The following is an 11,543-nucleotide window of genomic DNA, read 5'->3' as shown; positions in this document are numbered from 1 at the left end:
CTCTTCCTCTCTCGGTTTCCCCCTCTCGCCTCCTGACAGCACCGCTCTCTCGCGGGCTCGCTCCTTCTCCTAGGTGATCCATTTCTAGGCAACGTGGAGCTAGTGCCGAAGCTGCCAAGCTCGCTCCTTTCTCGCTTCCTGCATCCCGCCAGGCGAACCGCTCCAAAAGCATCCTGCAGCCCGCAGCGACTTCGCTCCGCCCGCCCGGCCCGGTTGCTCGCGCCCGGCGCACTCCCCCGCCACCGCGCCCGAGCGAACCGGCTCCCCGGGCCCGCCTCGCCGAGCTCTGCTCCCCGCCTCGCGCAGAAAGAGATTTTCTCTGCATTACTATCTGCATTACCTTGAAGTTCACTTTTTCTACCCCTCTTGGAGAGGGCTTTTTTCCCCTCCCTGCTGGAATCTGGCTGCTCCGCTTGGAATCTCCTAACCTTTCCTTTCCACTTAGATTTTATTTTGGCAGCGAAGACAAGGGATTCTCTGCGGGCCGTTAGGGCGGGGTGGGGGAGGCTTTTTGGTTGGGGAGGGGGAGGGGAACATCCGGCGTGGTGGAGGGGGGGGGTCTGTTGGAAGTTGCGGCGGAGCTGGGACGCGAGACCCGTGGCCCCGGCGCAGCGTTGGGGATGGTCTGAGCTTCAGCCTCTCCCCCTGCCCGAGTGCAGCCAAGGCTGGATACATTTTTAAAAAGCCAAACTGCAAACAACTCTGGCGATGCCAAAATTCCCTTCGAAGTAACACGGCTTTGCGAAGGAGGTTTCCTCTGTTTGGGCTCTTTCTCTTATTTGGTCTGTCTTCCTCAGCGAAGATTAAAGGCTTTGCTCCGGCAGTAGGAATTTAGAAAAGAAAAAAAGAAAGAAGAAAAAAAGGGGGGGGGGGGAAGCCTCGCTAAACTCTGTTGTGACCTCAAACTCTTTGGACTGTTTTTTTTTTTGTTGTTTTTGTTTTTTTGTTTTTTAATTTAACAAATTTTGGGAAAAAAATCCATCCTAAAAGAGAATCAGCCTAAGAGGAGATGGAAGTTTTCCCCTTGCTCTTGGTTTTGTCCGTGTGGTGGTCTCGAACCTGGGATTCAGCAAATGCGGATTCGATCATCCACATCGGTAAGTGAAGACAGGCGCTGCCAGTAGGTACTTTCACCGTTTCGGTTCGCAAGCATTTTCCCTTTGCTCCCAGCTCTCCGCCTTCTGTGTGTCTCATTGGCAGTGCCTGCGGTTCATTGCCCCTTCCCACTACCTTTTTTCCTCGCACTTGTTCAGTTTTCTGGCAGGATGTGAATGATGCTCGAACCTTGACTTGAGTGCTGTTGTTTGGCGGTGAATCGTGGAGAGTGGGCTGCATACGTGGGGGTGTCAAGTTTACCTTGGGGTGCGTGTGTACCGGGGAGTGCGGGGGTTCCAAGTGTGTGGGGAAAGGAAGTTTAATGGACTAAACCTTCCATATTCTTTCCCGGATGTGCATTTGCTCCATTAAAATATATATATATATATATATATATATATATATATATATATATATATATATCTTTGAAGGAACTGGTGTCACCTGTGAGGCGAAAAGAACTGGGGTGGGAGGTGGGGGAGGGAGGTGGGAGAGCTCCCTTTGGATCGAACAGGTGGTTTTGCAACGTGAGCGGGCTGCGTTCGCCGCAGCGTTGTGCGATGGTGACGGGGTGCTTGATGCGCCCCAGCCTCCTTTTCTTGTCCTCATGGCTTTGCGGTACTCGGGCAGAGTCGCCGCGACCGTGGCGGGAGGGGCTGGCGGCGGTGTAGCAGGCGGTGAAGCCCCGCGCCTCGCACACGCTCCCGGGGCCTGGCGCAGCGGCGAGACCGGCCCCGCGTCGCTCAGGCAGCGCAGGGAGCAAATTCGCGCGGGCCGCCTGGCAGACACCTGTCTCGCCGTCAACTCTGAGTTGGCGCGCAAGGCCGAGAGCAAAGGCGCTGGGGCTACCGCGGGGCAGCTAGACTCCACGAAGGACTGCCGAGCAGGCTGGGAGTTGCTAGTGGCCCCACCTATTGGCCACCACACCGGCCGGGACTGGCCGTGGCGGGCGGGGGCGGGCGGGGGCGGGCGGGGGCGGGCGGGGGCTGCGCGTCATTATCATGCACAGCGCTCGCAGCTCGGGGCTCCAACTCTTCTCACTTGCTAATCCGTGAGAGCTGAGCGGAGCCGAGCTCTTGCAGCCTTTTCTGCGTTAATGCGACGATTTCCTTTTCGGAAACTCGCGTTCGCAGGCCAGCAAGGTTCATTTACTGGGCTGAAGAGAGGCCCCTCTTGGGGAATTTTTCTGGGCACAGGACTTTTATCTGTCCACACGGCGTAATGTTCTGTAAATCGAGGCGACAGATGGGTCGCAGTATCTCCCCTTTCCGTCCCCCTCCCCCGCGTAATGCGCGCGCGCGCGCTCCCACACCTACGCGCGCGCGCGCACACGCGTACACACACACACGCACACACACACACACACACACAGCCCTGGAAGCGGTACCTGGCTGGTGGCGATTGTGCCTGCTCAGAAGAGGGGCTTCTGTCTGGTGTGCGCGCAGCTCCAGGGAACCCCTCGCTTGGTCTCAGCGGCTGTATTGTAAACATGTCGGCCATTCTCTATCATTTATATCAATAGAAACATATGTTTCTGTGGAAGGGGTAATGAGGTCAGGATTCAGAAAAGCGTGCACTTATACTTTAAGTAAATGAAGCGCTAGATAGCTTGCCTGCTTGATCACGTTTTGCCAAGGGGCTAACAGTACCTGTAGGTTCTGAACTTTTTAGGGAGAAATGATGGTCTTATGGAAGGGTTCAGTAATGTTCTGGTAGAGTTTAGAAATAAGCTGTGCTCCTCTTAAATGACACACATTTATGTCCAGTGTGAATGACTGGAGCATGAATGTGTGTGCGTGTGCATACACACACATACATACAGATTATTGTACCTTTACATTCATTTTATGATTATGGGTTTCTGCCTTGCACTCTTTATCGGGAAGGAAGGTGTGTGAAGAAATGCTTATTTTATTGCTTATTCTGTAGTCTGCACAATAAATACACTATTTGCAAACACCTACGTTTCTTGCTATTCCTTTACCAAATGAATACTATTTTGCAATGCAGTCTGGGCATTTATTTCAAAATAGAACACAACTATTGTATTTTTTCTTTGCATTCTGTTGTCTGTCACTGTGACATGGCTTATTTATAATCAGACCAAAAAAAAAAAAAATGTACGGATTACAGATACAGTTTTCTTTAGAGAGCTGGTTGTATGCATTAACTGTGTATGTCCTACTAAAAGAAATCGTTATTTCTCAGACAGTTAATTTGACTTGAGAGCAATTAGTACATTAGACAAGAGAATTAGCTTCTTTTATACACTACCTAATAATGCCATGAAGCTAGCAAATAGATAATTGTTTCACATGCTCCATATCTTTTATAATATACTGAAAAAATGTATCTCCTAAATAAAAAAAAAAAATGACCAAGACTAACTGTGCACTTCAGATGTTAAAAGCCCCTTCCACTCTCACCACCTCCCTCTCCATCAAAAGTATAATAAATTCAAAACTGAATGCCCATGTTAAAATTTTAAATCATTGGATCAGTTTACTTGCTTGGTTGAATAGAAAAAGAGAATTTTTCTTTAAGAGGTAGTTGCCTTCATTTAATATTTAATGTGAGAAATATGGTTATGGTGAATGTGAATGTATTATTTCAGGACTAAAGAGATGAAAGTGATGAAACAGGAGGGAAAGTGAATATTTCAACTCTAAAGGTATACGGAGATATGCAGAAATGAAAGGTTTTCACAGCCTCATGTGATGTGTTCAAGCAGAAAGCTGCAGTATGTAGTTCAGTCAAGCTGGAAAGATGAAAAGACACTGCTGTAATAGGTTCTTTAAATATTGAATCTTTTTGATATTGAACCAAATAATGTGTATGAAAACTCTCTACATCTTTCTTTTCTTTGTTTTTGCTATTCGTGCAGATAGTTTAATGAAGTCAGTAACATATTTCAAACTCTAATATGTTTTATAAAACATTATTTTACTACAATGATGAGATGTGATGGTTAAACTCTAATGATTGAAATGGAAATGTATTTAAATCAGTCAAAAACATAATATCGTAATTGCTTTGAGTTTCTGTGAAATAATATTTTAAAAATATTTGATAATTACATACACTTGTTTAATATACATATGCACACACACATAGTGTTTAGAAATAAATCACCTTTATTGTGATCTTCTTCACCCTCCTGCCCCAAAGGTCCTTTGACATAAAAAAACTATGCAATTTTGAATTATGCTTCTACTTTAAGCCTGTGCATTGATTGAGTAATTTCATCAGACCTACATTACTTGATTGCTTAGAAGTTTCCTAATGATCTGCATGCTGTAGGAAGAACCAAAAAGTCGTGAGTGGAATGGCAATGATATTGTGTTTTATGAGGCTATTCAAAAGTCGCTCTGATTTATGTAGCTAGAAAGCTCCAAAGTCTTTGAGATTAGCCACGCTGAGTGCTATTTTCTGCATACATCAGTCCCACACTCTTCACTCCCTTAACACAACAGGAGTTTCCAGCACTGCTTTAATTAAGCAGGGATTAGGTGGCATTTCCAGTCAACTGCACAGTTTGTGTTTTGCTTTATATCAAATATGGAGGATCTCATGTTTTAGCAGTTTAATGTATGCTCATTTCTTTATCTGGTTCCTATGCTCACAGAACTGATTGAAATAAGCTATACTCAGTTTATATATCTCTATAAGGAAGCACTCAAACTGTGTACTTATTCATATGTTACAAAAAACACTAGTGTATTTTTATATCAGCCATAGTAAAATACTTTATGCCAACATGGGCTAGAAACCAAACATTCATGTATTTTTTCGTAAGCAATTAACACTTGTTCCCTAAGATAATAATGATCAACTATGAAATTTGAGAAGTCTAAGACAATTCACATAGTATTTCATCATGAGAAAGTTCAAATTAAAGCACAATATTGGTGGGTGAGTAATATGTGTCATCATATTAAAAACAAAAATAGATGGTAGATTTAAAGTATCAGTTTTTATTACTTCTTCACTGAAGACCCTTTTATCTAATACAGAATGTAAAAGTATTTCCAGAAGTTGTACTGTGTCTTCTACCAATATGTTTCTTTTTCAACTCTTTACATGATTTGCATTGTTTAATGATAGCCCCCAGGAGTCATCAAGGATTCTTTGCATTGTATAAGATATCTCAATGTTTCAAGTTATCTTTTTCTTATTTACAGTATTTTTTTTTTTGCTCCCTAAGTTATGGATATATAGAGTAAACTTAGAAAGTATTAGAAGTAGCTTCTGAATTCAAAATATGGGTATTCTTTACTTTTAGTCTTTTCTGTATCATTAATACAGTTATTTGAAGCACAATTCAGATGTGCATTAAGTTAGACAATGTTATTAATCAATGATATCAACTATGACATGACTAATAAGTCATTACACTAAGGACCTTTGCTTTCCACTCTAAGTGAAAGGTACATCTAGTAAATACTTCCTATAAATTTTAATTCAAATATGAATAAAAATCAAGGTGATTAATTTTCGATTTATCCAATAATAGACTCCATTTGAGATTGTCAGGAGTAACAGAAGATACATTACATTTAATTTTGATCTCTGAGGCTAAGTTTATCATAATGTAATTTTACTGCAAAAAGATATTATAATTGTAAAAGCCACACTTTTTAATGCAGATTTTTTACTTACTTTTTTTTTAGTTTAAAAAAGTAAACTATTTGGCATTACTATTGAAAATCATCATATTTCAGATTATAGATAGCCTGTTGGTGAGTAGCAACACTTAGTTTTATTACAATTATGTTTATCAGATAATACATTTATGGCCTATAAAGATAACTTTACCATTAGGTGTCACTGCATTCTGAATTGTTCCTTTGTAGTCCTACTTGAAGATCACATGAAATACTTTTTTTAAAATTCCCAGGATAAAAATGCCATTTAGTGAGTTTTGTGAAGCTATAGGGTACAGGTGGTTTTTATTTTCAAACTAGAAAGGGAAATGGTATTCCTGTCTTATTCTTACAAAAATTTTATTTTAGGACATATCAACACCCTCTACTCTGTAGATAGATAAGATTACTAAACCTAATGTTTTAAATTTTTTCACATGTTTAAAATATAACCGAAATATATATTTAAACTGATACTTATTCCTGTAAATATTTATGACACGAAGAAGGACGTAAATGCATAATAGTGCTGATGTGAACAGACTTCAGTGAAATGAGTTTGTTTAGCAATTTCTTAACTGCAGTGATTCTGCTTACCTATGGAACATTTGGGGTCCCAGACTGATTGATGTTTGTGACATGAAACAGACATACACAGAACTATGAAAAGAGCATATGCACAAGAGCACATGTATATCTGTATTTCTGTATTATACAGATGTATATAATGTCAACAGTTGAATTTTGTGAATGGCCATATATATTTTCAGATAATTTGGGCCTGGTAAATATTAAGTTTTATGTGCTATATCAGTCTCTACATGCACACCACCACCACCGCTGCTACCACCATTGGGTTTGTATAGTAATATAAAACCAGTGTCTGTTATCACTTAGTGATTTTAATATTTATTGATTTTTTTTAAAGAGGCAAAATCTTTCTGATACATCACATTATAAGACCAATGGAGGATGAAACTTAGGTAACTTTAATATGATAATTTAGTTTTAAGATTGGCAAAAATCACAGAGAATACAATACTAGGTTAAATGAGAGAACAGTTTATCATATTATGTTAGACCTTGCCCTGTGCCAATATTAATTAATAAACTGCTGGAATTGGAATAATGTATTATTAAAGACTCAGAATAAAATCAGCTGATGACTCAAGGAAAAGGATAAAAATATTAATTCTGGGATTGAGTATTAAGTGGATGTTTGTGGATTCAGTTAATTTAAATTGGTAAATTTTAATAGTTAAATGTGGATACTAATTTCATGAATGTGAGACAGTTAAGAGTAAATATGTTCTGGATTAGAAATTAGAAGGTTTGGGACTAAGTACCAATTTTATCAATAGCTAATTGAGCAACATTGGGAACTTATTGTTTTTAGTCCTCATTTGTATCAACTCTATAACAAGATTTAGACTAGTGTTTATTTAAGCTCTAAAGTTATATGGACTAAAATGAAAACAAATTCCTGTATCTGAGGAATTGAGAGAAGAGATACAGTCAAGTGTGGTTAATGTAACTACACGTAACACTAGGTTTAGAGTGAATTAATAAAGAAAATACTAGGGGAAAAAATGGAGACTAAAACCTTAAGGAGTCAAATTAAACCTCTTTAAAATGAAGATTTTTTTTTTTAGTATGAGCAAGAATTATACATAATGTGTTTGTTAATCAGATATTCTAGGTAACTTAGTAATAGATTGAGCGTGCTGGATTTTTTGTTTGGTTTTTAGACTTTGTTTCTGTTTTGTCTAGCATTAATACTCAGGTGTTACATACAGTGCTACTTTTACTGTATACCAAAATACTGGTGCTCATTAAGGCTGACTGGATAAATGAGTAGTCTTGTGTTCTAACCGTCAGGGACTTACAGTAGCCTTTAGAATTTACCAACTGGAAGCACGCCAGGAATATTAACATATGTTTAGTATCACCCAAAAATGTAGAGTATAATGCTTCAGGTATTCCCGCTTTTACCTTACTGTTGTTCACCTAGTGGTTATTAATGAGAAGCGAGACTGGACTGGAACTACTGAAAGCTTCCCTGAGTGGAGGGAGTACAGGCAAGCTCAGAGGCAAGCACAAGAACCTCAGGCCTACCCGTGTGTGCTAAAAAATTTTAAATCACTCTGTAGTCCAGTTCCTTATTAAAAAATATTTTTACTCATGAGAATTTTCAAGAAATTAAGTATATTAAAATAATAATTCTTACTTTTTTTAAATTCCAAATAATTCGAAGGAGTGTTTAAAGAGTAATCTTATTTCATTGCCCTGAGTACCTGATTTTTCCTAAGTAACCGTAAATAAGGTGTTTGCTTCATTATCAAAAACATTATAATTCTAGAAGTTAATATTCATGAAACTACAAGGTAAGGCAGGCATTGCTATTAATATACAGTATGTGTGCTAATTGGGAGCATGTTTTTTCATTCAATACTTATGCTGAACTTCATCTCTGTGAAGTATTATTCTTAGGCCCTGAAATTAAAATGTTGAGCAAGTAAGCTCTCTTTGTATTTAAGGAGCTTACATTCTCATTAGGTAGGCAACCAGATAAAGAAGAAAAATATATATTATAATGTTAGGTAGTGATAAATACCATGAAGATAAATGATGAATGGCAGGTGATTGAAGTTAGCTGTTTTGAAAAGAGTGGTCTGGTAAGACTTCTTTGAAGAGATGATCATTAGAGCAGAGACTTGATTCAGAGAAAAGAAGTAAGCCATGTGACTTATCTGACGAAAATAGATTTCATGAAGAAGCTATTGCAAAGGCAATGGCCGTGAGACAGGACACTAAGGAATCTGCTTGATTTGTTTGAGAAACATCTCGAAAGTCAATTTGGCTATAGTTTAGTGAGAAGAGAAGGAGGTAGAAGGAAATAAAGTCTGAGAGGCAGTTAGAGAAGCTCTTGTAGGGACTTATAGGTTATGGTAAGGTATTTAGATATTTTAGGCATGTAGGACCCCATGGAGTGTTGAGATCAAATGTGTAATATGAAATGGTTTGTATTTTTAAAAAGGCAACTCTCTTTGCTTGAGTAGACTAAATGGAGTAGAAATACTGTATGAAGTTAGCTTGACAGTAGTGAATTGGACTAAGTTGGTAGCTGAAATAGATGAGTAGTTGTCAGAGTGTAGATATATTTTGAAGATAGAAGAAACAGTGTTTTCTGATTGATTACTCTGCTGGGAGAAATTCAGAGGAAGTAAAGAGGCTTCCAAGGTATTTCGCCTGAGCCAAGAGGGTAAATTGTCTTATTAACTAAAATTGGGAACATGGGCAATGGGCAAGGTTTAGATAGACATCAAAATTTGCATTTATTAAATTTGATATTCCTATTATACATCAAATTTGAGAATTTAAGTTGGCAATGATTACATAGTCTGGAATTTAGGGAGTAGTTAGGGATTCAAGCTGTGCATTTGGAATTTATCGTTATAGTCATGATCTTGTAAAGTGATGGGTGGGAGTAGCTCACTTAGGGAATAATTATGTATAGAGAATTGCTCCAAGACTCTGCCATGGGACATTCCAAAATGTAGAGGTCAGTGAGAGGGAGAGGATCCAGGAAAAGAGAAAGATGAGCGACCTACGAGTTAGAAAGAAAACCAGGATGTGTGATGAGGAAAGTATTTCAAGAAGGAAGAAATGAGAAACCCTGTCAAATTCTGTGAATGAATATTGAAATTTGACTACTGGGTTAGGAAATGATGAGGACAAAGGTGACTTTGACAAAGTGCTATCAGTGGGTTTGCAGTGACAAATACTTGTTGGGGAGAGCTAAAAAATATAATGGAACTTGAGGAACTCTGAGTTTTGCTATAAGGAAGAACAGGGAGTAAGGGGATGGGAATATGAGGTAAAGGGGGGATTTTGTTTTTAAGTGGGAGTTGGGAATATATATTTATGGTGATTTAAAAAAGTTCAATCATAAGAAAATTTCCAGAAAGGTGATTTAAAATAAAATATCTCTTTTTATTAAATCTATTTGATTCCTCAGTTTGGACAGCACATGTTTGTATAACACTGTTCTTTTGTTTGTTTTTGTTTTGTAGTCTTGGATCAGATGGTCCAGGCCAATGCCAGTGGAATTAACCGGAGAAGCTTAGATGTTATCCCTAAAACAGACTCTATTAGTTCTATATTTTTACTTAATTTAGTTTTCCAGATTAGCACTGAAATTTAGATTAAAATGTCTTACCTGAAATTGTGAGTGGATTATACCTTTAAAAGTATTGATATACAATTACCAACAGTCAATATATAGTCTAATATTCTAACTTTAAGAACATACACTACTCCTGTATAGTGATATTAAAAGCATAAAATCTCCTTTTTGCAACAGACACATTTTAATTGATTATAGGCTTCCTCTAAGTAAATTCTGTTATACATTTGATTTACTTAAAAATCATTTTGGAACACTTTTAAAAAGAATATAGTTATTTTACAAGGCAGTGCATATCATTACCACATAGAAATTAAATAGATGAAAGAAATTCATGTGATATTAATTTTCAGTGACACATTTAAATATTTCCTTTTATGGAACTTTCACTTCTATTTGTGCTATACCATAGCTGACAAATCTTTAGTCATAGGTGAAAATGAGGAAAGGAAATGTTCTAAATTTTCTAACCTCAGAATTCAGCCTTCTGAAAATCTTAGTTCTTTCATTGGTCCCCTATTAATACACACATAAGTCATGTATATTACACTGATTTTGGAGCTAGAATAAGTTTTATATTAAAATAAAAATGCCAGTAAGTGAATTATATTTTTCTGTGTTCTTTATCATTTCCAGTGTGTTCTCCCCTATATTTTGTCTCATAAAAAACAATGTAATAATATGAATTTCACATGGTTGCTTCAACTTGGTTACATTTATTAATTGATGTACAAAAAAGGAATTCACGAAGAGTGAGAGGTTAGGAGTCCTCCTGTGGTTTGAGCATAGCAAATACTAATTAAAAAAACAGCAAGCTGTGTTATGGCTGGAGCCTTAGGAATGGAGTGGAATTAATGAGATAAATAACATCAAAATATATTTTAAACTTGCTATTTCATAACGTTTTGTGTGGTGAAATGTAACCATTTGAAGGAAATGCTAAGCAGGTTTAAATCCAAATTTAGGTTAGAATGGGCACCTAAAATTGGTGAAATTCTTAGTTTTCTTAACCTTAACATCATTACAATGACATACCAAACAAGCAGCACATTTTAGATTGATTTATTATCTATTTTTAAAGGCGAAGGGCCGGTAATACATTAGGAGTTAAAATGGAACAAGAGAGTCACTTCTGTTGTTCTGTTACATGTGTTTTAAGGTGCATCAAAATCTAGAAGATGGATTCTTCCTTTGATGATCTCCACAATTGGACAATAGATAAATTTGCCTTAGCAGGGTAGTGGCAATTACTGTTGTAATCTTCAATGTCCAGATTTCTTTTTTGCTAATTCTTTGAATAGTGATAATAGGAAACTAGTGAATTTTCCTTTTAGTAATACCAGCAATTCTCAGCATAGCCCAAAGGAGGCATGGTCTTTATGAAAATCATTATAAATTTCTTAATAAAATTGTTTAAAAAATTTAACACCTCATTAGCATGGGTGATCCCTCATGCACAGACTTGAAAGGGATTACTCTTCTGTTCCCTGGTGGTGTAGTCAAGTTGGATTTTGGACATTTTTGATAATTTGTTATTTTCCAGCTAAGAGATTGTGATCTACATACTCATATTTCATTTGCAGAGAATATACTTTTAAGGTTACACGAAGACCATAACA

At 37.9% G+C, this 11,543-nt stretch overlaps 1 protein-coding gene across 2 annotated transcripts in view; it reads left to right on the top strand.

Annotated features, from left to right (window-relative positions):
* The first annotated feature begins 568 nt into the window (after nucleotides 1-568).
* Nucleotides 569-11,543, top strand: part of GRID2 (glutamate ionotropic receptor delta type subunit 2) — a 1,244,053-nt gene continuing 1,233,078 nt past the window's right edge. For both annotated transcript variants that reach the window (XM_036227700.1, XM_036227697.1), the window contains exon 1: nucleotides 569-1,097. In XM_036227700.1, coding sequence (XP_036083593.1) covers nucleotides 1,010-1,097 — 88 coding nt within the window. In that variant the 5' untranslated portion in view covers nucleotides 569-1,009. The remainder of the gene's footprint in view (nucleotides 1,098-11,543) is intronic.

Source organism: Rousettus aegyptiacus, unplaced genomic scaffold (assembly GCF_014176215.1).
Source record: "Rousettus aegyptiacus isolate mRouAeg1 unplaced genomic scaffold, mRouAeg1.p scaffold_m13_p_10, whole genome shotgun sequence".
Lineage (NCBI taxonomy): Eukaryota > Metazoa > Chordata > Mammalia > Chiroptera > Pteropodidae > Rousettus > Rousettus aegyptiacus.
The sequence above is the reverse complement of the archived record's forward strand: the minus strand, read 5'-3'. Positions and strand labels throughout refer to the sequence as shown.